General features: G+C 46.6%; 1 protein-coding gene across 2 annotated transcripts in view; it reads left to right on the top strand.

Moving 5' to 3' along the window:
• The window catches only part of FRAS1 (Fraser extracellular matrix complex subunit 1), a 98,971-nt gene that overhangs the window by 21,055 nt on the left and 50,494 nt on the right, over positions 1-27,422 (top strand). For both annotated transcript variants that reach the window (XM_051769420.1, XM_051769421.1), the window contains exons 3-16: positions 8,280-8,387; positions 10,125-10,217; positions 11,831-11,990; positions 12,502-12,635; positions 14,233-14,316; positions 14,930-15,031; positions 15,137-15,328; positions 18,271-18,360; positions 18,976-19,123; positions 20,857-21,000; positions 21,300-21,434; positions 25,603-25,746; positions 26,598-26,738; positions 27,162-27,302. In XM_051769420.1, coding sequence (XP_051625380.1) covers positions 8,280-8,387; positions 10,125-10,217; positions 11,831-11,990; positions 12,502-12,635; positions 14,233-14,316; positions 14,930-15,031; positions 15,137-15,328; positions 18,271-18,360; positions 18,976-19,123; positions 20,857-21,000; positions 21,300-21,434; positions 25,603-25,746; positions 26,598-26,738; positions 27,162-27,302 — 1,816 coding nt within the window. The remainder of the gene's footprint in view (positions 1-8,279; positions 8,388-10,124; positions 10,218-11,830; positions 11,991-12,501; positions 12,636-14,232; positions 14,317-14,929; positions 15,032-15,136; positions 15,329-18,270; positions 18,361-18,975; positions 19,124-20,856; positions 21,001-21,299; positions 21,435-25,602; positions 25,747-26,597; positions 26,739-27,161; positions 27,303-27,422) is intronic.

The following is a 27,422-nucleotide window of genomic DNA, read 5'->3' as shown; positions in this document are numbered from 1 at the left end:
TGAATATTAAGATTTTAATGCATGATGGCAATGAGAAATGGAAAAATAACAGGGAGAAGAAGGGAGAGGTGACGGGAAGATATGAAGGATGCTTCCCTGCTCTCTGTTTAAAGCATTTAGAAATAACTTCTGCCTCCTACAGAAGTTATGCTGGGGTAGATAATCCTCTTCCCAGAGAGGAGTCTCTTGTTTTATAAACCTCTATTTTTCCAGTGAAAATTGCAGGATGGGGAGGGGTGGGACACGATACAACTTGTGCCTGTAGCTCGTGGGCACATCAGTCTTGGTGTACAATGTCTGCAGACAGGGAGTGGTGCCCAGGTTAATCATACAGGGAAAGGTAGGAAAAAACTCCATGTATTGGCTTGTCTTCCAGCCAAGTGTGCTGTGAGCCGGGCTCCGGAATTCTGTCTCTCCCTGTTCCTCGTCAGGGGATGGGAAAGCTCTGCAGATTAATAAGGGGATAAGAAGCAATTTTTTATCCCTGGGTAATTCCTCCTCTCCAAGAACAGTGTGTCTTAGCTGTCTAAATATCTCAGCCCGTGGGGGGCTGGTGTGGGCTGGGGAATTTGGGATTTCCCTGGAGCAATGTTTTGCAGGGAGAGCCCTGACTTTCTCCAGGCTTTCATCAGGCATCTTTCATCAGCCTTTGAAGGTGGGGGGAGAGCTGGAGAATTTTTAGTGTGCTGTGTTTCAAAGAGTTCCAGGTTTGCTTTCCTCTGTGTTTTTTGAGTCTCTCCTCGCTCTGAAGCTCCCTGGTGCATGTTTGGAGGGGAGGATGCTGGATGGCTGCAATTCCCACTGGGTTTTTCCCAAGCTGCTGAAAAACAGGCTGTCTCACCAGCAGTTTCTTTCCCCAGCCTGAAACAACATTCCCTGTGGTCCTGAGCAGGAAACACTAAGCACAAGCTGAAGGCTGTGGTTTGGGATGTGCTCTCCTCTGGGTTGGTGCAGTGGCTCATCCAGGGAGTCACAGTTGTTTCCCTGCAGGCAGGAAAGGGGGGAGCCTGGCTGGCAGCTTCTCTCCGGTGACCCACATCGCTTTCCGTCGTTCTTTTTAAGATAAAAGTAACTAAAGGTGCAGGGAAGAATGTGGCCTCTGGAGGTCAAATCAAATGATGGATGCAGGTGTTTGGAAAACCCATCCATCCATCCACTGTTGTGTGCAGAGCTCTGGGAAGTGTGCCAGTGCAGAGGAGGGAAAGAGCAGTGCAGGAAAGAGCGTGGATTCAGTAGTCTTGCATCTCCCAGCTCAGCTTTTTCCTTTGCTGGGGGGGGGGGAAAAAAAAAAGGGAAAGGAGAGGAAGGAAAAATACAATAGAATATTTTTCTAAATCCCCTCCCCTTTTTAGTTATCAGGTTGAGCTTTATTGAATTTACATGCTGCTGATTTTAAAAGCGTGGGGAGTAACAAGCAGAGAAACGTGAAAATACTAGAAGCATCGAAGTCTTGCAGCTGGGAATTCCCATCTCCAAGATCTTCAGGAGAGATGGTTGTGCTGAAACAAGGCTTGTGATTTGAGCTGCTCAAAGGTATTGCAGTTCTGGGAATGTTCCTTGGTGCTTTGCTGCAACATTCTTAGAAAATGGGGGAACCTCTCCTGCCTGTCTGTCCTGGACTTTTCTTTCCTATCCCACTCAGCAGAGAGGACACTTCCCTCAAGAGTACTTCATTTTTCCTAAACCTCTTCATTCTGCAGGGAAGCTGGGAATCACTCAGCGTACAGGCAGCCCCTAAGTGTCGGATTCTTCCCAGGCTTCCTCAAAGTAGATGCAGATGAAGGAGAACTAAAAGCCTTATCAGGATCCTGCAGGAACCCGGCGTTAAAAGCAGCGTGAGGTGTTTCTTAAGCCCTGTAAAAACTACCTGAGCAAAATCTTGGAAAACGGGATTTCCTTCTTTGAGGGGGAAAAAAAATTAATGAAAAATACCTGGGCTGTGTAACAGTCAATCTGTTTCCTATCTTCCCTAAGAAGAAAAAGGAGATTGCAAGGAAGAGTTCCACTGTATCACGGTGTGATTATTAAATTTGTAATGAGGCAGCAATTATTTCTAACCAAGCGTGAAGCAGCATGACAGGAATTAGCTCACACCATGTCAGTGAGCAAACTCCAGCTTGGCAAATATCCACAGCGGCAGGGAGAGGGATGTGAGGAGAGCTCTGTGTTCCTCCTGTCTCTGAATGAGTGAAGACACTGATGCCTGAGGCTTTATACACCCCAGAGACGTGCTTTGAAAAACACACTTACAGCCACTCACTGAAGCTCATTGAGGAAGCAGAATTAAAATGGTTAACAAAAGCACGGTTCTCAGGTGTCGTTTGCAGTGACATTCAGCCCATTCTTGCTGCCTGAGGATGGAGGGAAGATGCATCTGCTTCCTCAGCCACAACTTAAGGGGTGCATATGCTTTGCCTCTGCTAAATATTTCACGGAGCAGCCTGTGTAGATGGAGTGAAGGAGCCAAGTGCTTTGATATAAAACTGTCCCTTTTTTAAACGGTGAGCATTAGAGAGATTTAAGAAGCACCCAGTCTGTTTTCAGGAGTCTAAATAAGCGCTTATGCATGTGCTCTCACCCTTTCTTCTCCAGTCCCCGTGATGGGCTTGCCATATAAACTGTTCCCGGGCTTTTACCGGAGATTTATTCCGAGCAGGGTGTTAAGTACTGAGAAGGGACTGAGAGAGAAAAATTCAAGAGCAGGAGCTGCAGAGGTTATGGTAATCTCTGTCCCTCAGCTTGCTCCTCTTCTGGACGCTCAGATTTTGTGAAATTGGTTTTTGTACAGGAGAAAATCTATAGCAAAGGGAGCGAGTTGGAGAGGTGGGCAAAGTATGGATCAGGGTTCTTTTCAGAGCAACTCCTGACATCTTCCTGCCTTTGTATTGGAAACCAGAGGCTCTTGAAACAGAGGAAATGAAGGCAGTCTGCAAAATTCCTTATTCTGCAGGCTTTTCTTCATCAGTTTTGCTCAGTAATGTAGTCGTTGTGCACCAAGATTAATGACTGTGCAGGGATCTCCTTTCCCTTTTTAAGGAAAGAGAGAACGAGTTTATTAATCTGCTGCACAGGGAGCCGAGATGGGAGATAAGGACACAAAGGGTTGTATTTTCTGGGAGCTGTATGGGAGATGGCTGTGCTTGGATTCACAGTGACAACGATAGGATTTGGGGTGTGTAGTTCCTTGCTTTGAGAGGATACTTCCTAAATATCCAGCCTGGAATTGGAGATACCTGTATATTTGCTGAAGTGGCTTGCAAAATTGCTCTAGAGTGGATTGCTGCTTCAAGAAGTAGAATTAAAGTTAGGTTTCACCCAGTGCAGTGCTTCTGAGGGCTTGTGGCTGGTACTGAGGGTATTCCCTTTCCTTGCTGACTCTGCTGGCTGAGCTGCAATGATTTTCATGGTCTCATGGGGGTTTTTGTTAGAAAATGTTACCCCGTGGGTTTGATACCCATTCAGGGTCTGATATCCATTCAGAAGTCACTTTTGGGGAGATGTTTGAATTTTGCCTCATGGCATGTTAGGGAATACTTGAATAAAGAGGGACAAAGCCAGCAGGAGGACCCCAAAGTGTTTTTTTTTTCTGAATGGTGAGGAGAACTGCTGCTGTGTGCCAACCAAAAGGCATTAACCTTTCCAAAGGAACACTGCTGCTCCCAAAAATTGACCTATTGGTTTTACCAAAGATTCCTGTGTGCTGATTTAATTCCTGATTAGAACCAATGATTTTATAACACAGTTTAACAAACACAGTTACCCTGTTTGCTCGGTGCATTCGATTCTTTGGGGCCCTTTCCTAGCGACTGCTTTTGTGTCTATGTCAGATAGGATAAAGTTTACAGCAGCACCTAAGTATTTGAAGAATAGCTTGGAATATCATAGTCTTTCCATTCCTGTTATTTTTAGACTCTTGATTTTTACAAGGCTGGTACAACTGGTGAAAGACTTGACAATTTAAAAAACGTAGAAAACCAGCAGAGTAGTGAACCATGAAAATAGTACCTTGTTTTAATTTGTGTAACTTTTTAATTCCTTGGTTGGAAGAAGGAGAAAACCAGCTCCCGGTTCCTGTTCGTGTTACTGGGTTGTTAATCAAGCCCTACACTCTGCCTAAACTGCTCTGTTCTCTCCTAGGAGTGTAGGGCTAAAACTGTTTCCACTGAGAGGAGCTGAATTTCTGATTTGTGAGCCTGAGTCGTTCCGATGTTGTTCTGCTCGGGGCCTGCTGGAATAAGCCCATTAAAAGCCCATTGTCAAGGAGTTTCTATTCTATGCCAGCAAAAATCAGATCTTCAAACATCCTCTGCTGGGGAACAGCTCCCCAATGCCAGAGATAAAACATCCAACCCAAACCTGAACGGACACGAGGAGCCTTTTATGTGTCTCTGAATTGCTTTCACCTCCTCATTGCTCCATTAATGGGTATCCCCACAGACGGGGAGCGCTCTCCCAGCTTCCCTCCGGTTCGGGATTACCCTGCCAATTGCCTGATATTGTCAGGTCATTGGAGTGGAAATGAGAAACGCGAGCTGCGCTGCGGCGCTGCCAAGGCTCTTGGCTTGGCAGCCGCTGGGTGATGCTGGTAATTGTTACCAAAAGTGTAATTGCTCGGGGCTCTGCCTGCCATTTCAACAGAGCAGCCTGGAATTCCGCCTCCGGGGCACCTGATCCCTGCCTTCCCTCGGTTGGTTGTCTCGGGCACAGCAGCCCCTCGGAGAGTTAATCACAGACTCCCAGAATAGCTGGGCTTGGAAGGGAGCTCTGAGATCACCTGCTCCAACCCCCTGCCAAGACAGTCACCGGGAGCAGGTGACACAGGGACACATCCAGGTGAGTTTGAAATGTCTCCAGAGAGGGAGGCTCCACGCCTACCCTGGGCAGCTGTTCCTGTGCTCTGCCACCCTCATGGAAACAAGTTCTTCCTCATGTTGAGGTGGAATTTCTTGTGGTTTAGTTTGTGGCCATTGCTCCTCATCCTGTCTCTGGGCACCACCGAGCAGTCTGGCACCATCCTCTTGGAGGTATTTGTATGGACTGATGAGATCTCCTCTCAGTCTTCTCCAGACTAACCAGACCCAGCTCCTGCATTCTCTCCTCACAGGAGAGATGCTCCACACCCCCCATCATCTTTGTGGTCTCCCCTGGACCGTGTCCAGCAGCTCCTTGTCTTTCTTGAGCTGTGAGTTTTCCTGGTGTCTCCTCAAGGCAGGGAAGGTAATTAGTGGGGTACATGATAAGCAGAAACCACCGCCTCGTTTTTGGCATGACACTAAAGATTTGCAGCTTCACTCCTGGCTCACATGAAGTCTCCCAGCACCCAGTGGCATTTTAGGGACTGACTGGATATTTTCAGGGAGCTGGAAAGGGAACTCAAAGCAGCTGTTGTATGCTTCTTATTTCCCCAGTCACCGCACCAGAATAGCACACAGACTGTTATCTGACCTGTGTTAAGCAGCATCTGATTAAATTACTGAAGCTTTTTGCATATTAATAGCAGACTCTGATTATTTTTGATTTGTTGGGTGGGTTTCTTTTTTTTTTTTTTTTTTTGCAGAAGTAGAGGAGGAACAGGTGCAGCTGTCTGAAGTTATGAGAGCCAGTGAAGATTTAGGTGTTTGTGTGCCCTGGTTAATATGACAGTGTGACAGCAGCCAAACACGAGCTCTCACAGCTGCTCTGGGCTCCCTCCGTGCCAGCTCTGCTCTTTGTCTCTTTAACTTTTATTCTTTGCTTCAGCTCTCCTTTGCTTTTACTGCTGGCTGTGCTCTTGCCTCCTTTTCGTATTATTTTCTCCATGTGCAGCTCTCCTGCCTTTTTCTAAGTCCTCATTTTGGTGTTTTAATATTCAGCTGAATTAGATATCATTTCTTCTTTTGATGTAGGGAAATCCAAAGAATTAATAAATTATAATGGCACTACTTGGCTCTTAAGGAGTGCTTTCTGTCTTCAAAGTGCACAGTATTTCATTATTTATACTGTTAATTATATTAGTACTTGTAAGGAAAAAGCCCCTTAAATTGTTATTGATAAAAATAGTCTTTCAGCAGGATCAGAATTCAGCTCTTAAATGGCAGCAGATAATTTGTCCACTGGGGAGTACAGGGCCTTGGAGAAGGTGCCAGGTGGATTTCCAGCAGTTCTTCAAGTGTCTACTGAAAAGTCTTGCTTTATGTTTATAACAGTCTTACCTGGGAGCTTTAAAGCATCCTGGACAAACAAAGGACAAACAAAGCCTTACAACATGCAGGACAGGTGGGTGGGATCCAGACTTTCCAAACTGGAGTTTAGGTCTGTTGCAAGGAATCTTAAGGTAAATGTTGAACTGTCCAGAAACCTGGACACCGAGACCTGCGAACTGTGTGGGAGACTCTCACATCCCAAAAAATCAGGTAGAAGCTTCCTGACTATTAACTAGAATCTGATTTTTTAAAACTCTGCAGAGAAGTGTCAGTTTTGAGCTGGTACCTGGCAAAGGGAATTCACTGATGTGTTTAGATGCTCCCGAGTGACTACTGCATGGATTGAGAAGCAGGTGATCTGAGCCCGCAGGAAGAAGACCAAAGAGAGGGTTTTCTTACCAGAAACCCGAGCATTTAACTCTCAAAATGTGGGTAAGGATGGCTCTGTACTCACCTTGTGCCAGGCAAATCCTTTGGCCATTATCCCACTGTGGAAATTCTTTTAAGGTTTTATTTTGTAATAAGCGAGACAGACCACGGGTGAAGGTTTAGGAGAGCCAAGGGATGAGGCACTAAATCTGCCCTTTCTCTTCCCAGTCCTGGTTTCCCTGCAGGGAGCTGCCAGTTTTAAAACACGGGCTGCTGCTAAAGCCAGCAGGATGAGTTAACTCTGGGGTGTGTTTTAGCTAAAGCTTAGCACACACATAACTTAACCTTAATCTCTTCTCTAACTGCACCATAAATCCACTGGCAGAGGTTTCTGTTCTACAGCCCTGTGTAAGCAAGAGGAGAACCAGCTGTGTTCCAGGGCAGGAATTACCATCCCTCTTTGCCCTGTTGGTGTCCTGTCCCAAAGGGCTGGACCCCGTCTAAGGTCAGCATTGCCTTCACAGGGAATCCCCCTGAATTTCTGATGCTGCCAGAGTGTTTGTAACCTGTGCATGACCTTTACCACGGGAGAGGAGCACAGCTTGATGGGGAAGAAATGCTTTTGTAAAGCAGGGAAGAGACACAAGGATTTTTGAGCAATGTTTCCAGGTGTCCCAGTGTTTGCAGACTTATACTCTTGATCCAGCACCCAAGAGCTTCTGTGGAAGTGCCTGAGCAAGTGGCCAGGTTTTTCAGGATTTTTTTCTCTCATTAAGCACCCTAATGGGCCTTTAAGGCACATTTCAGTATTTTATCATTATGCTTAACAGTTTTAGTAGTTGGCTCTAAAAGTGCTCGTAGTAGTCAACTGTTAATCATCTTTCCATGTCTTAATTTGCCTAAGTCGTGCTTTACACTGTGAGTAAATTGACTTACTGGAGTAAATCACTACATCATGGAAATGAGTAGCAATGTCTGGGCTACGTACAAATCCATTAAAAATGAGGCTCAATGGCTCAGAGAGGGGCTGTCATTGTGGTGTGAGTTTATCCCAGTGTGCACACAGGGATTGTCTGGTGGAAAAGAGTTTTTCGGATGAGAAACAGATCTTCCTCTTCCCATTTTCTTTTGATGGCAGCGTGGGATCATGACCTCAGCATGGAGGGAATGGGAAGGGGTCAGACCTGGGGGGTGACAACCCTTGTGAATTAGCTGTGGGTGTTCCAGCTGGGTGCACTGATCAAGTGGTGGTGACAGCTATCTCCACATCTGTCGGACTGTCTGCTTGACCCGAGTGTCCTTGAGGATGTTTTGGAATAAATGTGCCCCGGTAGGGCCCGTTCATCCCTGGCCATGTGTCCAGGAGCGAGCTCCTCTGCCTCAGCACAACCTATGTCTGTCCAGGAGCTGCAGCGTGGACAGTCTGAACTTGATTGCAGAGAAGTTTCCCAGGGATGCTCTAATCACCTGGAGGTTGCAGGAGGTTGTGTCCTATGGGCTGTCTTGCCATCGGAGCCGATTATTTGCCGGGCATGGCCTTGTCTTCCAGCTGCGTGTTTGAGGTTGTGGAGCGAACGGTGCCAAAGTTGGGCCTGACGAGGCTGTGGGAGGGAGGGCTGCTCTGTTCCACTCGGTTTGTATTGAGGCATTTGAGCCATTTGCTGTTGTGTAAAACAGCACAGGCCTTGTGCTCTGTGAGTCTCACTTCCAGACTTTGCCTGTTTGCAGAATAACACGGTGTGGAAGCCGGATTCCTGCCAGGACTGCCGCTGCCGGAGCAGTGTTGTCACCTGTGAGCCCACGGTGTGCAAACCCCCTCAGTGTGACTTCCAGAAGGTAAGGAAGGACTGCAACAAGTGTGTGTGGCTGCCCAGGGTCAGGCACAGGCTCTGTGCCCTTTCACTCCTTGTCGGTGCAGGAAACACGTGGTGTGGGAAACCTTTGTCTCCTTCGCTGCGCCCCAGCCAGAGGCCTGGGGTTGGAGCAGCTTGATCCCAAAGGAAGCCCCTGAATTGGGTTCAAACCTCCCAGCAGGAGCCCAGCTTGCAGTCCCCCTTCGTTTGAAGGTGGAGCTGGGGCTCCCTCAAAGATGCAGATGGACACTTTCCACTCTGTTGAGCAACAACAGAGCTGAGATTGTCTGTCTTGCAGCTTCTTCTTCCTCGTGATGCTTGTTGAGCTTTCGTTGTCTCCTGGTTGTCTTTGTCTGGGCCTTCATTAATTGGCCATGGAATCGGTCTTGCAGTAACATCTGGATTACTGGGGCAGGATGCATAAATGACAACGAAAATGACAGTTTTAAAGAAGCACTGCCGATATAATTACGTGGCTTTGTGAAGCAGGTTAAAATGTTTTCCGGTATGACAGCGCTAATGAGGAAATAATTTTGATTCTTACCGGTTTTCCCTGTTATTATCATTGTATATTGATTAAAGCAAGACTGAAATATTAGGAAATTTTGTGCTAAGGAGAAGAGAAATTAGAAGAGTGTTGTCATGGCACACCTAATAACGAGTGTGCTGGACAAGATGATAAAAATAAGATAAATGAAAAGGTGGCAACTTTAAAGCTCATAAAGGGAAATAGATTTATAGTGAAAAATGGATCTGTGTGACTCCTTGACATGGGCAGTCTTCAAGACAAACAGTTTAAGTGTTCAGTAAGCATTTGGTCACCTAAACGTTGAAAAGAAGGATCACTGAGGATCTCAGGAGAAAAATATCTGGTCATTCCTCAAGGCTAAACCACCCACTGCTGAGCAAGGTCAGAAATCACCACCCCTCTCCATGGTTTATTTCTTGTCTGCTTATTTCTTTAAGTTTTTTGCAAATATTGCTGATCTTGTTACAGCAACAAGGCATAAACAAACAAATCTCAGCAGTCTAAACATTTATGTGTCAGACCTACCCTGTGTTTACAGGATGTTTTCGGTAGGTGGAAAATCAACAAACATGAGTTTAGTGGTGTGAACCAAAACAAACCAGCGACCAAGACCGGATTCTCCAGGGCAAGATGACAGTTTGGGACATGCAAAGGGAAGTGGTAGCAGCCTCACCTGACTGTGCTGTGGTTGGAAGTGGTCAGCAAGTTTCAGTTAACTCTAAAGTAGTGTTATTTTTTTTAAGAAGTGGTGATTAAGCCGAAGAAGTGCAGTTGATGGTTCCACGTTCATTCTGCACTTCTGCTGTGGTGAAATGTTACACTGAGATCCATCCTGTACATGGAGAAAACTATGGACAAAACTACACCTGTCCCACATTTCTCAGAGGTGTTTCAATGAGTAATCTTGGGGTTTGTCTTGGAGCAAGTACTTTCTATTCCTTGAAAGCTAGTCCACCTGTGGACTTCCTGTTTTTACTGTTAGGGATGTAAATTCTTGTGTTGTTTGGAGAGAAAAATGGCAAATACACAGTGGTGTGTCACCTCTCAGCAAAGGGATGTGGTGTAGCAGCGTCTATATGGAACTTGAAACCTTTCCTTTCAAAACTGGGAGCACCAGGGCCATGGTGCTTTATCTTCATGATAAAGTCTCTATTTGATGTCACATGTTTATTGGACCTTGTGTCTTTTTAGGGAGAAGTGCTCCAGATAGCCTCCAACAAGTGCTGCCCCGGGTGTGCCTCCCGAGCCGAAGGATTTTGCCAGCACGAAGGACAGATCCACAGCGTGAGTGCTCAGTCCTGTTCCTCACCAGGGACAGTCCTTACCTGTGTTTAGCTCTGTTGGGTCCAGTCAGTGCAGGATGCTGAGCAGGGGAAGGATAGGGTCACTGTTGGATAATGGAATTTAGCAGGAGTTTGGTCAGCAGGGTTTGCACAAAGGGAACGTGTCGCTGAGCAATTGTGTGTCCTTTGTGGCTTAAGGGGAGAAAATTTCCCACTTGCTCCTTCCCTTCGCTACTTCTGTGGGTGACTTGAGACAATACAGTAGCATTAGGAGGGGAGCAAAGCACAGTGAACTTGCCATATTAGCTGTCCTGAAAGAAGGCTTTTCTCTGGGCAGCCATCTATGCTCTAGAGATTGATTGCAGTTGTGCGACCTGGGCTCTGTGTTTTGTAATCCTGAATTATTCAAGAGGCAGGCTGGGATGTGGTTTCACCCAGAGGGGGCTGAAAGGCCAAAACAATCAGAGTAAGTGTCTGCAGATAAGGAAAAAATAAAGATTCATGGGTAGCAGTTAATGAATCATGTCAAGCATTAGGCAAATGTAGAAAAATGGCTGAACAGTGAACCCAAGTCCTACATCTGGTCTCTTACAGCCTTCTCTGTTTGACAAGTCAGGCCCAAATCTCAAGAAGTATGCTAAAATTCCCAGGCACATTTGCATATCTGGACTGTGCATTCTGCACCTGAGAGGGATGTTGTAACCCTCTGTTTCAGCCTGAGGCATGACCAGCATGAATCTGTTACAAGCTAGACAAAAACTGGAATGGAGGAGTAACACATCCATCCTCTTCTCGTATTTCTTTGTGCCCGTGGTTTGGGTGATACTAAGTTATATCATACTGCATTATATTTCTTCTTGTTTGTGCTGTTGCTGCACTTTCCTGTGCTCTCTTGCTTTTGTGTTTGGCTCTCTGTGAGCCCATTCTTTGGGTCGGCATCCCCACGAGGCTGTGGACATACTGGTGCCTGTAGTCCTGTTTCCCTGTCACCTGGTCATAAAGGAACTTTTTGTCAGTGCAAAGTCTCATCCTGCTGGGCAACACAGATTTCCTGAAGGAAGAACTTTCCCCTGTTGTCATGCTTCAGGACCTGACCTTCATTCTACAAGTATCCAACTGGCAACAGTGGCCCTAGTGAGGAAAATATGTATCCTCTGTCTGGAAGGAGCTTCTTTACTCCCTGCCTAATTCAATATTGCGTCTTTTATGGAAATTAACATTCTCTCTTTGTTGGAAAGTGTTGCAATGCACCTCCTTGTTTCTTCTTGGGGCCAGATTTTCTTCCCCATGCCTCGGGGCAGAGGTGTTTGTTCCTGCAGTGATGAGTAAGCAAATCTAATTAGATCTGACTCACAGTGAAGTGTTAGGTACGTGGGGTGGGGGCTGTTCACCTGCCCACCTTGTGGTCAGGTGCGTGTTGGGGCCTACATTGAATATTTCTCTGAAGAAAACAGGTCTCTAAATTTAGAGTTTGCCCCACAGAAGCTGAAGTGGAGAGGGGCTGCATCCAACAGCCTGGGAGTTTCACTGGGGAAGTTAATACTGATTTAGGGGGGTTTGCCAAGGGGAGGGAAGGATCTATTTGCAGGTCTCACTGTGTTTCCTGTGCTGCAGCATGGCACGCAGTGGGCCAGCTCAGGATGTGTGCAGTGCTCCTGTGCCCACGGGAAGGTGAGCTGCACCCCCAGGACCTGCCCAGCCCTCACCTGTGGACCAGGGGAGCTGCAGGACACACCCTGGGGGTCCTGCTGTCCCAGATGCGTGGGCCGTGGCGGTGAGTACTGCGTGGGAATGGCTCCACTGATCCCAGCTGGAAACACCCTTTTGGGCCCACATCTAGAAAGCTTTACTGTTCTTTTTCAGTTTTATTGGGAAGACATCGACGTGTCTCTTAATTCCCTTTCTGTCCTGCTGCCGTATTCACGTTTTTAACGGCTTCACCCGCAGCAGGGGATAAGCTTTAAGCAATGAGCAGATGTGTCTAATGAGTCCTTATTTTGGAGATTAAAAAGGTCTGGGAAAAAAGATGCAGGTATTTCCTGTGCACCTGGACTGCGAGTTCCAAAAGTGCTAGAGGTATTGGATACCTTTTCTCATGGAAGTCCTGTGGGAGAAGTGGAATCCAGAGCATTTAATTCACAAGTCTAAAGCCCTTGGAAACTGGTGGGATTGTTACTGTCTTTGCCTGCTTTGACAAAAAAGATTTTGGGTTTTGATCGCGGGTGATGGAAAGGGATTAAAGGGCTTTGGAAAAGAAAATTTCCCCTTGTTTTCCTGTCTCTTAGAGCCTTGTTCCTTTGATGGCCGCCTGTTCCAGGACGGGGAGAGCTGGCGCCTGGGCCGCTGCTCCAGATGTGTCTGTAGGGATGGCACGACTCAGTGCTCCACAGCTGCCTGCCAGCCCCTGCTGTGCAGCCAGGTCAGGACCCACCAGCCTTTGGGCACATCCCTCAGCACCCTCCTTTTCCGTGCAAAGCTTCTGGGTGACAAGTGGGTGATTTGGAAAAGGGATATTTGATCATTGGCAGTGAAGTCTTTCCCGGATTTCTGTTACTAGACCAGATGTGTGGGCAATTAACACCTTTATTTTTTTTTTTTTGGATAGAAGGAAAGCCCACCTGTTTGTGTGTGTGCTAATTGTGTTTTACTTGGTCCTGAGATACTCAATTAGTATTCATTTGCTAAGCAGTCTGCATTAAAATCAATTTGTGCCTGCTTTAGACTCCTCCTTTCCCACTCCAAGTGGACTGGTGTTACCTGCTGTGCCATTGCACCAATGTTTAATCAGCCAATCATTAGGATTTAATTTGTGGGAACAGGAACAACTCTGTCGTTTGCTGTGGTGTGTTTTGAGAGAGAACATCCAAGTTAATGCAGCAGAAAGCCAGTTCTGGTGGTGTTCCAGGTATTTCCTACCAAGGACATTTCCCAGTGGAAGGGACATTAAGCAGGATGTGCAAGGAGCCCGTTCTGGTCTCAGTCACACCTATTATTTTCTTGCACATACCTTTATCTCTGTCCCTTCCTTCATTCTCCACTCCCTGTCAAAAGCCAGGACCTAAATTCTCCCAGGATTAAACTTCCATATTTCAGAAAACTGTGCTCTCCCTTAGGCTCTGAGGGAGAGGAACTCCAAAAATTCCTGTGTCCCACCACATATCCCGCCAAAATCCACAACAGAGTTCTTTTAACTCTGCTGGGAAATCTGTCCTTGATAACTTATATACAAAGTCTTCCACTCCTTTTTTTTGAAAGGCAAGGGATTGGCTAACAGAGGTGAAATGATAGTGCTTGGCATTTCCACCCTAATTCCAGTCCACCAGTCAGTGTTCCAGTCGTGCTTATGTGGCTGGAGGGAGGTGCTGGTGAGCAGTGCTATTCCAAATTGTCGGGTTTGTGTGTGGATTTGTAGCAGTGGAGTTACAGACACATTTTGGATGAATGGAGTTGAGGCCTGCATGTTGATGTGAAGTGCCAGTCTATCCCAGCGTGATTTAAATCAGTCATAAAAAAAGTTTAAATTGGGAAAATCCGGTTTTTAAGCATAATTTAACACCTGTACAGACACTATGGATGGATTTAACTAAAACAGTGCAGATGCCTGAGAGGGGGTGGGTGTAAATCATGCATTCAAAACCTCAAAATGTGGCAATACCAGGAAAAAAACTCCTCTCATCCATCTCCTGCTTTATTGTGCTTCCCTGCATAGCTTTATGTATATTTTTCCCTCAGTATATTTGTGTACCTGAATATAAGCACTTTATCTTGTGTGGGTGTCTTAATCTGCATCTGTCCATGTGTTCAGTTGCCATCCAAATAAGCCCAGAAAATGAGATGAGGGACAGATCCTTCAAGCCTTCTGCACTGATCTCATGCTGCTTATGGGGCCAAAACGAAGTCTGGAATGCCAGTGGGTTATTCCATGGACACTAAATGCCTGGAATTCCAAGCACTGATGGTGACCCCCACGTTAACTGTTCATGCTCTTATTTTCTTTGTCTCTGCTTTCTGTTTAGGATGAAGTTGTGGTTCTGTCTCCTGGAAAGTGCTGCCCAGAATGCGCTCCAAAGCCCTGCTCCGTGTCGGGAAGAGCGTTCCAGGTGACTTGTGACAAACCACACCAAAAGGCAGTTGCTCACAGTTTTTGGCACATCTCTCTTTCCCTGCTCCGTGACACCTGACTTTCTGCCAGCACTGATAGTACAACCATTGCTTTTTTCCTTCCTGGAAAGCCAGGAGGGTTGACAGAAATCAGGACTGGATAAGAATTTGCTGACCAGCAGAAAGGAATTTTACCAGATGAAGCACATGAGGCACTTGCTTTCCACAATTTTTGAAGGAGGAAAGCAAAAAGCACCAGTGGTCAGAGTATTTATAGCTTTCATTGTATCATCTGGAATTAATTTAATGCATTATTTAATGAGTGTATGTGTGTGGGATTTTCTGTTAAAGATTATTTTTTGCTAATAGCAGCAGTTAAGGCCTCTCCAGTGCCACTGGTTTGCAACTAATGAGAAAGCCACACCACAGTGTCCTCTGGACCTCACCCCTCTTCTTCCTGTTTGCTGATGATACGGGGATAAGCATTTTTAAAGCAGAGTTTGTTATCTGATACAGACATACAGAAGGAGACATCATAAGCAGGTTACCAGCAGTAATTTGGCTGTTTTCCAAGAGCGTTTGACAGTTCTCTCCGTGTTCCTTTTTGAACAGCACGGCGAACAGTGGAGAAAAAATGCCTGCACTGCGTGTGCGTGTCACAGAGGGGAAGTGAGATGTGTGAGGGAGACCTGTGGCCCTGTCACCTGCGAGGAGGTAGTGACAGATCCCCCACCTCCCACCCCTCGGCTGCACCCCCCGTGCTGTGCTCGTGCCCAGGGGCTCCGGCAGGCCCGCTTACTGCTCACTGCTGTTCCGCAGGGGGAGAGCAGAGTGCGGCGTCCCGGGAAGTGCTGCGAGGGGTGCGTGTCCTCCCAAGGGAGCTGCTTGGACGGTGGCACCCTCAGGTACCACGGGGACACGTGGAACAGCAGCCGCTGCCACTTCTGCGCGTGCCAGGACGGGCGGGTCACCTGCCGGGGAGCAGAGTGTGCCAAGGTGGAGTGTGCCAAGGTGAGAAAGGTGTCTCTTCTCCCCGGGGGTGTCTGTCAAGTCTTAGGATGGATTTTTTTTCCCTCCCCCCTCCCTTTTTCTTTATTCTCGATTTGAGGCACTCCAAGAACTGGCCCTTCTCTCAGGGCTTGTTTAGTGCAGCCACCTTGAAAACGTTTCCCGGGGAAGGAGAGCAAACTTGGGGTTTTCCACGTGGATTTGCTCAGTGGGCTTGCATTGTGAAGCAAAGCAGAGTGAGTCAGGGAGAAACTTCCCTTGGCTTCCCCGCTGTGCTGTGCTGTAGGGGGGGGGTCAGACACCCAGAGCATTCAGTGCCTTTACCAGGAGCTGAACGTGAGGACAAACGTACAGGTCAGAGAGAGTTAAAAGCTGGAGAAATGTTCCTTTTATCTCTTAATTCTCCGTGCTGCAGTGGCCTTCAGTGAGGTATTTGGATATGGAAATCGATGTTCTACTTTTCTCCTTTTTTCCCCCATGCCATTCTTGGTATGGAAGTGAAGCTGGCAAGGTATTTTATTCCCGGTGCTGTTTACTCCAAATCTCATATCCCCCCAGCCAGGTTATATTTGCTCTGCAGTGGATGTGCAAAATGCATTAGATAGGGTTGAATGCTTCACCCACACACGGACAGATAAGGTTTGAATTGCCTTTTTTTTTGCAGTGGTCTCTGCAAAATCTGAGAGAACTGGGATTGTTCAGCCTGGGGAAGAGAAGGCTTTGGGGCGACTGAACTGTGGCTTTCCAGTACCTCATGGGAGCCCACTAAGAAGATGGAGAGAGTATTTACAAGGAATGTAGTGACAGGACAAAGCAGAGTGGCTTCAAACTGACCATAGGTTCAGATTGGATGTTAGGGATAAATCCTTCCCTGTGAGGCCCTGGCACAGGTTGCCCAGAGAAGCTGTGGCTACCCCATCCCTGGAAGTGCCCAAGGCCAGGCTGGAGCAGCCTGGGATAGTGAGAGGTGTCCCTGCCCATGGCAGGGGTGTGGAAGTGAATGATCTTTAGGGTCCCTTCCAACCTAACCCATTGCCTTTGAAACAGCCAAAATGCAGAGTTTGGTACCCAAAGTCATCCCCGCTGCTGATCAGCTGACCTCAGACTGCACGGAGGGATTTGGCTGGGTGAGAAGTCGTGGCTGGCATAAAATCTCGTGCACTTGCAGCTGTTTGAGTGAGGCTCCTGCGTGCTCCTGGCTGTAAATTGGATCATTTACACTAATGATGATGGCATGCTGTCATGGCTCAGTGGGGAGGGTTAGTTAATATTCATGCTCACGTCCTGGATACTGACAAAAAAACCCCATTATTCAAGAAAGCCAGGGATATTTTCCAGAACAATAGCTGGAGATGTTAACGTGTAGGGTTCAAAACTCCTCAAGTCATGTTCAGTTTACCTTAATAGTACAAGGTGTACATTAATTAATTACAAGAAAATATTTCCTCAGAAAGCAAATGCCATGCTTTCTCCTTCCTCTGCTTTTTCCTTCTGGAGTTGCAGGTCTGTTTTTTAGGCACCTGCCTCAATAAATCAGAGCAGATGTGAAGCCAGGAGCATTTGGATTCATCTCTTCATCAAGGCACCATTAGTTTTCTGGTCACATCATCCTATTGAAAGTGTAATGAGGCCACAGATATGAACTGCAAATCCTGGACAGCTCAACATGAAAGGAGGGTATGGGAGAGATTTAGCTCCAAACCCTTTCAAGCAAACCTGTCCAGCACGGTGTCCGTGGTGATTCTGCCCTAATCCTCAAAAAGCCATTTTCAGCAGGTTAGGAGCCAGGAATACATGTTCTCAGCCTGGAGTATGATGAATCTCTGGGCAGCAAAACCACAAGTTATCTCCCACAGCCTCTCCCTTTTCTGAGTGTTGGCAGAGCAGTGTGGTTGCAGCTTTTCTTGTTCCATGGGTAGTTGCTCTCAGTTTTCCTCTACTGTGTGTTTATGGATGAGGGTGGGGATGTGGGCAGGGATGGGGGTGGGAGAGTTTACAGTTCAGAGTGGTGACATGAGATTCAACCACTGCCAAGGGCGTTGTGGAGCAGTGACTGAAGAGCAGAAATGTGTAGAAACAGCAGAGGGAGGTTTAGGCTGTGTGTGGTCCTCGGTGACGAGGAACCAGACGGTTTCTCCTCTCTTCCCCTCCTCAGGAATGCACTGGAGGTGCCAAAGTGTGGTCTGGCTTAGGTGTTCTCCCTTGATGAATCTTAATTCCCCTACAAAAATTGAGTGTGCCAATGTGGCACAGTGAAAATTGTCCTGGAAAATTGTTCCTGCTGGAACAGCCTCCCGGTTGGCACAAATCAAAAAAAGTTATTTGGTAATCTTGGAAATTGATGCTGTTTCTTTTGAGCTGTGTCCTGGTTCCCTAGGGACAAAGTTTCCCTCTTTTCTAAATAATGAAGCTTCTACTTGGGCACAAAGAGTTGTGGTGAATTGAGGCACTTTATTCCTTTCTCCTGCTGCTAAATTCTTATCTTCAAACTGAAGTTATTTAAGTGGAATCCGTGGAGTTGTGACAAAGAACAGGCTTTTTCCATCTGGGATAAATAGAGCATGTGCTTTGAAATTCTCTTGGGGGAGAAAAAGTAGAACATTGAAAATGAAGGTAAGCTTCTATGCACTGAAATCTTGACAGTGGTCCAGTAAAATCCTAGTGATCCACAGTAAAAGGAGGTGGGGGGGATCTTTCTCTGCGGGATTTAGGGATGAAGTAATGGCTTTATCGCTGAATTCCATGGCCTTTTCTGAGGTTTGTTCTGCAGCTGCAGCACATTTTTCAAGCTATACCTACAGAGATGAAGTGGGATACAAAGAAGATAAGGTGAAATTAGATATTGGAGATTGCATTCCAGGGCAAGAGCTGTTCTGCCTCTGCATTCCACAGTGTTTTGGGCGATGTTGGTTCTGTTTGAATTGCTGCAACCTTTCTCTTCCCAGGGTGAAGAATTAATACACTTCGATGGGAAGTGCTGTCCTGAATGTATCTCCAGTCAGAGTTACTGTGTTTACAAAGAACATACCAAAGCTGTGAGTATCCTGGTACTTTGGAGCACAGAATAGTGAGTTCTGAGCATAAAGGTTTGGAGGGATTCTGTTCCAGTTCTGAGAAGGATGTTATTTGAAAGTATAGCAGAAAAATAATCCATTGCTATTGTCTGCAGATTGCTTTTGCAGTTCACAGAAACACTTGTGTGCATCTGCTGCAGAATTCCAGCTTTTCTTGCTCTCCTTTGTGCCCTACAATCAATCATTTCTCTTTAATATTTAATATCGCTACTCATGAGTTTCCTGCACATCTCACAGAGTCAAAGACATTATTTTAATCCTGTAAAGTAGAAACAACAGAGCTGGGGCAATGTGTGGCTTTCTGCCTCTGTATCCCACTGATTATAATCTTTACTGCCACAGGAGACCATTATTAATGTTTTCAAGGAACTTTCCTCCGAAGTTAAAGGAAACATTAAGGACCTTGGACTTTTCATTGCTCTGACAGATGAGGACTTTTAAAAATGCTCGTTGTCTCTTTTTCATCCGTGTCTTCATCCCTGTGGTGTTTCCCCCTGAGATTTTCATGCGTGGCAAAACCACCGTGTGCCAAGGCTCTCCTTGGCTCTTGATGCCCATCCCGTGTTTCTCGTGCAGAGCGGAGAGCTGTGGGAAGAAGGGCGGTGCAGGGAATGCGAATGCCGGGAAGGGGAGGTGACCTGCTTCCAGCGCTCCTGCCCGCCCTGCCCGCCGGGCAGCCTGGCTGTGGAGGTGAAGGGGGACTGCTGCCCACGCTGCCAGCCAGGTACAGATCCAGTGCCAACCCATTCCTTGTCCTGGAATCCTCGTGGCCCTCTCTCCCTCAGTACCCTGCGGGGAATTTTAGCTTGTCTGGTTTTCAGTTGCTAATTAACTGCTTTTAGTTCTTAGAGAGGTTTAGGGCTCATCCAAAGGCTCCCACTGACTTCCTCTGGCTTAAGCATGGCCTTCTTTTGCCAAAGGAGTTTCTCCTCGGGGTTGGTGTTTTGGAAATGTTTTGTCTTTTTCTTTTTTTCTTCAGCTGCTCCTTTCTGAATCCTAACATGGAGTTTATGGGCTCCTGATTATTTCTTGGGAGTGGAAGGAAGAAAGAATCTGCTTGCACTGTTATACCACAAGCTCACCTTGGCTGAATGGCTGCCAGTTAATAATTGTTTGGAAAGATTAGGATAACCTTAGCTTGTATGTTAATTTTGCATATAAATTCCTTTTTCTCCAGGATATTGTCATTCCCCTGGATTTACATTTCTCAGTTGGGAGGCTTTAGCTGTGGGTTGCTAGTTTTTTATGTTGTGTAGCTCTTCTTGTTGCATTCATATAACTTTGGCTTTTATCAGAGTGCTCCAGTTAATGTGTTATCTCAGGAAAGTAGCTTCACAGTTTAATTGTACTGGAGTGCCTGGGCACATTTGCCATCTTCATGTTTTAAAGCTTGTTATTTACTGCTAATGAAAATGCAAAGCACTACAAATTGAAAAGTGAGGAAAACAGGGCTTGGATATTTCAGATGAAATTGTCCTGGATTTTTGAAAGGGAACAACATCTGCATAGGCTGCTGAGGAGGGGACAGATGATACAGTGTTCTCTTCCTTATCAAGAAGTGCCACTGGCTTCTCATAACTCTTGGAAATCTGGCCATTTCGCTTCCATAATGGTATCATTTTGGAAAACCCAGGCTTTGAAGTCATGGCATTGGACATACAGAGCCAAGTGAAATTGCAAAAGCTTGCCTTTTTTGTGTCCTAAAAGGTAACTGACAATTTCCTTTACCCAAGCCTGCTGTTTTCCCTCTGTGCTTCTCTGTCTTGCAATGCAGGGGATGAGAAACAAATGTAAAATACAGCCTGCAGCAGTTCAATCTGTGACATCAGAACATCAGCCCCTGCCACATCTGCTTCCATAAAGCCAGCAAAAAATTGATTGCTGCCTCTGAGAGATGTGCAGCAAATACTCCCTCTCACTGAGAACTTTTGACTTGGAGCAGAGGGGATTTTTTTTTTCTACTTAGGGCAAAAATTGTGCCATTCTGTACCTCTCCAAATACCCGTGGTCAGGAAGTACTTCTGTGATGCTGTGACATCAAGGTTTTGACTGGAGGGGCAGCGGTGTTCCACCTGTACTCTGACCTGGCGTGGACACAGTCTTGACTTATGGAGGGGTTTGACTGAAGGAAACTCAAATTCAGGTTGTTTCAGGCCGTTAATTCCTGATGACTGAGGATTTTTACTGCTGAGAAACCGTGTGGGCAATGACTATCCTTTTAATCAATAACCTAGAAAATCTGAGTCCCTATAATAACTTCTCACCTATTAAATAGAGCGATAAAATATTCAGCATAACCCGTACGTATTTACGCATAAAAAAAAAACCCGCTCCAAAACTAACACGCCTCGGGCCACCCCACGGAAGCGAGGGATGGATTTCACTTGGAGTTTGGAACAGCCTTGTTTTGCGCCTTCCTGAGTGCAAACACTGCTGCTGGTTTCTCCCCCGTGCCAGGTGGGTGCCACCCGGACTGCGTGACCTGCTCCCGGGCCCCCGATCACTGCGACGCCTGCCGGGACTCGAGGAAGCGGCTGCAGGGCGGGCGCTGTGTGGAGACGTGTGAGCCGGGCTTCTACCAGCACGGGGGGACCTGCTTAGGTAATCCCTGCAGGGCCCAAGACCCCCTCACACGGCTCCCTTCTCTGTTGCATGCCCTGCTTTTGGCTGTGGGATCCTGTGGATTTATTACAAAGAGGCTGCCGGGCTTTGCTGAGATGTAACCGTGAGACTTCAGCAGGTTTCCGATGGGAGCCCCTGGAGAATGCAAATTCTCCAACTCTTTTGCCAAAATGAGTCAAAATTATCTCATTTTACCTGAGCGGGGGGGGGGGGGGGTCTTGCCACATCAAGACATTTGGGATTGATGCATCTTTCTTCTCTCTTCCTTCTCCTGGAAGCCTGCAATGAAACCTGCTCAACCTGTACTAATGGATTTGAGTGCTCCTCGTGCCAGACATCCCTGCTGATGAAGAATGGGCAGTGTGTGCCTTCCTGTGGGAAGGGATACTTCCAGGATCAGCTCCTCTGCACAGGTACCTCAAGCCAAAAAACGCTGCAGCACTTTGTGATAGCAAAAGAGTGTGTGTGTGTGTGTTTCTTTGACTTCAGTGCACACCAACTGCATCTGCTCATGCCAGACCTTTGAGGAGATGGTACTTTGAGGTGTGTAGAAAATTGCTTGGAAAGGTGGGGGATTGATAGGACTCAGAAAATACTGTTGGGGAAAGTTTCCTGCTTTGTTTTGCCGTTCATTCGTTTCATACTGTGCAATTTTCCTGAAAGTTCATTGGACTCACTGTTCTCAGGAAGCATATTTGCAAAGTAAAGTAGTAATTCTGTGAAACACTGAGATGTGTCTAAATCCTTTATCTTAGGAATTGGAAAGTCTGAGAGTAAGGCTGGGAAGTTAGTTTTCTCTTTTATGGAACTATGACGGTGCTTTTATGAGCTTCCCCTGCTCCTTTGAAATACTTTTAACTTTTCCCAAGCTATAAAGCAGCTGCTTTTTATCACTATAGTTTGGTAGTTTTCTCTAAAATTAGCACTTTTTCCCTGTTAATTTTGGCCTTTTTAGAAGGCTTCTAATTATTCCTGCAGCTCTAATTCAGCAGGGGGATGGAGCACATTCTTAACTTCTTGAGCCATTGCTTTAATTTCCTTGGAACTAACCCTCCTGCTAAAAGTTAAGTACAGGCTTAGGGCTTTTGGCAGGTTTCAGGGGAAAGCACTTTAGATGGTTAAGTCCAGCTTCCTTTTCTGAAGTGGTTTCCCTTGAAGAGCTGACCACTTGTTCCAGGTTTTGAAAGTCTGAAAAGCCTCTGTCCTTCAGCAGCCACTGCAGCCCAGGGCACCATTGTGAATGTACAAATAGAGAAGAGAGACCCAGTCCTAAAGAATTTATAGACTTAAGTATCAAATAATCTTCTACTTCATTTAGTTTTATTTTGCCATTTCCTTTCCACCTGCTCCTGGTGTTTTAATTGGCAGTGCCCCTGTGCTGCTGAAGCTGTAGGGAAAGGGTAATGTTTCATTTCATTGCTGCTTTGTAGATTACTGATTATGCACTCCATCCACATTTGCAGTCACGCATGCTTGCAGCTGAAAGTTGCTGGGAAAATTTGTTCCTCTCTCCTCAAGGGAATTAAACCAATTTGCTTTAGTTCTGCCTGGCTGCATTTTCTGCATAAAGTCAAACCAGTGGAGAAAGTCTTAAATTTGGGATACGCTCCGTAATTCATTGCCATTCACTCTTTCCTTGAATCCTCTTTATTTTTACCAGTCTCTAAACAGATTGTGGAGGTGAGGCTCAGACTGCTCAGAAAGATTTTTCTCATAATGGTTTTAACATCTACAATCAGCATGTTCCAAAATCACAGAAAAGATGAACTAGACTGTGTTAATTGCTGTAGTTCCAGTAAACTCCCTCTTGAGGAATTCGCTCTGGACTTGAAAGAGGCTGACACCAGGTTTCTTACTCCATCCTCTTGTTGGAACACTGATGTCTGCATTGTAGCAAAACACAATGAATTAGCCTTTCCTTTTGTTCATGTTTTATAACATCTTCTCTAATTGAATCTCTTTTGAATTTCTGATTGCAGCGGTTTGATCTCTGCCCTGTTTTAATCCTACACCAGGATTGTTTCCTGCCCCATCCCTCCACCTGCTTCTGTGAAGCGTTGGTTAAAACCATTAAAAGAAAGTAAATTTGAGAATAAAAGGTGTAAGTTCAAGAACGTAGGAGTGGACTTAAAGATCATGGACCAGCTTGTGTCAGAGCAGAAACAGGCTATGGAAGCAGTTCAGACCCGCCCCCCCCTCCAAAGGCAAAGCAAAGGGAAGCAAAAATAAACGATGTCTGCCTGGTAGAACAGAAGGGCTCGAAGGACTCGCACTGTTCAATGCTCTCACTGCGTTTTTCTAACTTAATAATTTATGTTTTCAAGATTATTCAAAAGCCCAGGCAGAACTTGAGTGTTTCTGCTTTGATCTCCCAAAATGGGAACGTTGGGACGTGTAACTTGACACTAACGGACCCGGCTCACTCCTTAGCTTGGATTTTTTGCTCACTACCTGTTGTTTTGCCCTGCTGTTCCTGGCTGTGGAGGCTCATCCTGAGGATCCAGGACTGAGCATGGCTAAGCTGAGCTTGCCCAGCTCGGGGTGAGGAGGGCAGGGAGAGGTGGTTGATGGTACCGTGCGGCATGGAGCAGTTGGACCCATCTGTGCTTTCCCAAAGCTGAGCAGTGACTTCTCAACTGTGCTCTTGCTGGGCATTAGCCATCCTGCTGGGAATGCTTTACATGTTTGCAGAAGAGACAGTTTGGTGGGCTGCAAAACAGCTCGTACAAATCCAAACTGGAAATAGCCAGGGAGGGCGGAAACAGTTTCCTGGCAGTGCAGTCACTTCTGCTGATTTATTTTCAAACAGCCACTTAGTTGCTGCAGGCAAAGATGTTTTAGCTGACAGTGGCTCATTGAATGCTTCCATTTTTTTCCCCTGCTCTTTCAGAGGAGTAGGTGCCTGGCTGTTTGGGTGAGGAGCAGCTGTTGAGCCTGGCAGTGATCCAGTGCTGAAAGAGCCAAATTTCTGCAGGCAGGGCTGTGTGTGAGGGTGTGGAATCACAGAATGGGTTGGGTTGGAAGAGACTGTAAAGATCATCTAGTTCCTACCCCTCTACTGTGAACAGGGACACCTTCCACTACACCAGGTTGCTCAGAGCCCTGTCCAACCTGGCCTTGGACAATTCCAGGGATGGGGCAGCCACAGCTTCTCTGGGCAACCTGTGCCAGGGCCTCACCACCCTCCCAGGGCAGGAATGGGTTGAGGCTGCTCTTCCAGCTGCATCCACCCGGATCCTTCCAAAATCACTGCAGCTTCTCAGAAGGTCTGATGACCTCTGGTAGGCCCAGCTAGGAGTGCAATTTTAACCCAACAACTGCCTGTCTAGAAGGCTTGAAAGCTGCTGTGGATTTGCAGGGTCTTTGCCAAGGGCCAGCGAGAGCCAACTGGTAACTGGAGTGCTTGGTTTAGTGCAGGCAGCAAACGGTGTGTGGTGGGAGCCAAAGCACCTCTGCCCAACTGACCCGGCTCTCATCAGAACTGTGCTTTTAATACAGCTGTGTGCAAGGCTGCCTGTTGGAAAACAGAGCCAGGAGGGAAACATGTCTCTTGGAAAGGAGCAGCAGCTCCAGAGAGGACTTGAGAACTTTGCAAACCACTGGGTATGTTCAGATGTGTCCACATAGTGAGGCGGGTTAACAGTGAGGGGTCCCAGCTGTGCAGTGGGAAGTCTGTCATGGAAGGATCCAAGTCCTGGAGTCTATTCTTTCAAGAACATGTTGAAAGGTAGAGTGAGCTCAGGCAGGAGCAAAACACTGAGGTCTGGAAGGTGAAGTGAGGACATTCCAGTACTTAGACATTTACAGCATGAACTCACACCCTGCAGTTAACTTTTGAGTGCAGACGTGCCCTGAGAACCATCCAGCCAGGAATGAGATGCAGGATTTTTGTCAGTAAGGGAAATTATCATCTGGAGAAGAAAAACATGCACAAGCTTTACCTTGGGATGGGATACTTGGTATCCATTGTGTTGGGATTCAACCACAATTAAACGCACATGCATGTTGAGGGGAAGATCCTGTCTGGCACAGGATGCCCAGTGTCCTTATAAGACTCTCCTCACACTGGAATATGGACTGGGAGCACAAACATGTACCTACCTTATTGTGAAATAATAAATTGAAGAACATCTTTGGAACATACTTGGGTGTAATCAAGAAAAAAAATCTTAATAGCTAAAAGAAGTGTAGTTTGCACAGCTGCTGCAAGCACTGGTAGCACGAGATCTGACAGGAACCCGTGTCCCAGATTCTATCAACAGTAACCACAATGGGCTGGATTTCCCTCCCAGGTGAACTTTTGCACAGTTTTGAATAAAGTGACTCGTTCAACAGCTGGTTTGGGAGGCAGAATTGCTCTCCATACAGTTCTTAGTTTAACTGTAAGGTGCCATCATGCTCAAGCTTGCTCGGTTCTGCCTCTGTGCTCCTGTGCCCAGATGCCACAGGGAGGGCTTTTTACAGTGCCTGCATTGGAGGAATGGGATATCCTTCAGGAATATCCCATTCTGTGTCCCAGCCATGATCCATGGCTGGTTGGAAGTGGATTGTTGGGTAATCCTGCGCTTTTCCTCCCTGCAGCTTGTCATGAGTCCTGTTCCTCGTGCTGGGGGCCTGCTGAGAGCAACTGCCTGTCCTGCAAAGACACATCTCACGTGCTGAAAGCAGGGCTCTGCCTGGCCAGCTGTGGCCAGGGGTTTTACCCGAAGGAGGGAATCTGCACCGGTAAATACCTCTTTGAGAAACGCTCTGCAAAAAAAAAAGGAATCAATATTTCGTTTAACTGTGCAGCAGCTGGGATTTTATTCGTGTCTGACAAGCCAGCTGCACCTTGTGCATTAATACAGGGCGAGGAAAGCTGCTGTTTGTTTGTGTGATTATTAATTCATTTAAGTTAATCAGATGATGAAAGGTTTAAGGGTTTTTTTCCTCTCCGAACAGCTTGAAAGCCTGAGTTGTTTCTGAGGGCTTGACAAATCCATTTGTCTATGGAAAGAAAAATGGCCTTTGCCAGCAGGTTTCTGTAAATTTAATTATAATTCAGCATCACAGTAACTAATACCTGCACAGCAGATGCGCCTTGGGAGCTGGGAAGGTTTGCTGGGAAAAGGGGAAGAGGGAATTAAAACACCTCAGTCAAACAGCTTGTGAAGGGGGATTTTTCAAAACCCCAGAGCTGTTCCTGGAAACCTCCAGGATTCAGACCTTTCGTCTTCTACCCAAACCAGGCATTTTGATACCCAACTGGAGACCCGTAAGCTGGTTTGACTGGTGATAAGAAATGAAGAATGGTTGAGTAAAACACTTGGCCCTTCTAAATATTCAACAGTGTATGTTGCCTGAGGGAATAAGCACTTGCCTTATGGAGCCAGGGTTCCATAGTGCTCTCGGACAGCAGGTCAGTTCACTGCAGAGCTGACTGCCTGGCAGGGTACAGCCCACAGGGATTGAGAAGAAGCATTTTCCTGCTTGACTTTAGCTGCATTTTCCCACTTAAAACTTTGATGTGAAGATAAGGGGGAGGAGGGGGGGGATAGTACCATTTTTTAAATCAGTTTTTCCTCCATCCTTGACAGCTTGTGGCCACTTCTGTGAAAAGTGCTCCTCAGACATAGGCAGTTGTGTGGCCTGTGCTGCAGGGAAGCTGCTGCATGACGGGAAGTGCCTTTTGGAATGCCCAGATGGATATTTCCCAAGCAGCACCGGAAGATGCAGAGGTGAGAGACATATTTGCCTGACCTTTTCTAAAGCCCTCAAAGCACCCTCCACTTGTTGCCTGCTTTTCCCCAGGTGTGGGGAGGGAATGGTAAGAGCGTGGAAGTGCGAGTGGGGACAGGGAATTTGATTTTTTTATCTTGTTCTCTTTGGTTCACTTGTAAAGGATTGTTTGAAATAACCCCTTTGCCTTGTGAAGCACATTAAGACACACTGGGACACACACTCGAATCACTGTGTGAGTGAGAGTTGTTGCTGTTAGTGGTTATTAATACAGGTGCACTTCTGCTCTCATTAGTTCACTTAGCTGCATATCATTCCAGCTGGGAGTTTTCCACAGCTGGAGGAGGCTGTAGTCAGCAACACCACTCTCAGGGAGAAGAAGTGGGATGTTTCAGTTCTCTGTGCTCTTGTTTCTTTACCAGCTTGTCACGCTTCGTGCTCCAAGTGCGAGGGACCTCTGGCTACTCACTGCACCTCCTGTTCCTTCCCTCTGGCATTACACGAGGGCCAGTGCCTGCAGGGCTGTGGAGAGGGTTTTTACCAGGATCACAACGTCTGCAAGGGTAAGTTGTGTACTTGGAATAAGTTCCCCAGTTTTCTACTTTGAGAAAAAGTGATTTTTCCCACGTACTTTCTGCCTTCACACCCTCAGGATTTAGTGATCTGAAGGACTGTTTTTTCTC

Source organism: Manacus candei, unplaced genomic scaffold (genome assembly GCF_025592945.1).
Source record: "Manacus candei isolate 608988 ecotype Guabito, Panama unplaced genomic scaffold, ASM2559294v1 h1tg000107l, whole genome shotgun sequence".
NCBI lineage: Eukaryota > Metazoa > Chordata > Aves > Passeriformes > Pipridae > Manacus > Manacus candei.
The sequence above is the reverse complement of the archived record's forward strand: the minus strand, read 5'-3'. Positions and strand labels throughout refer to the sequence as shown.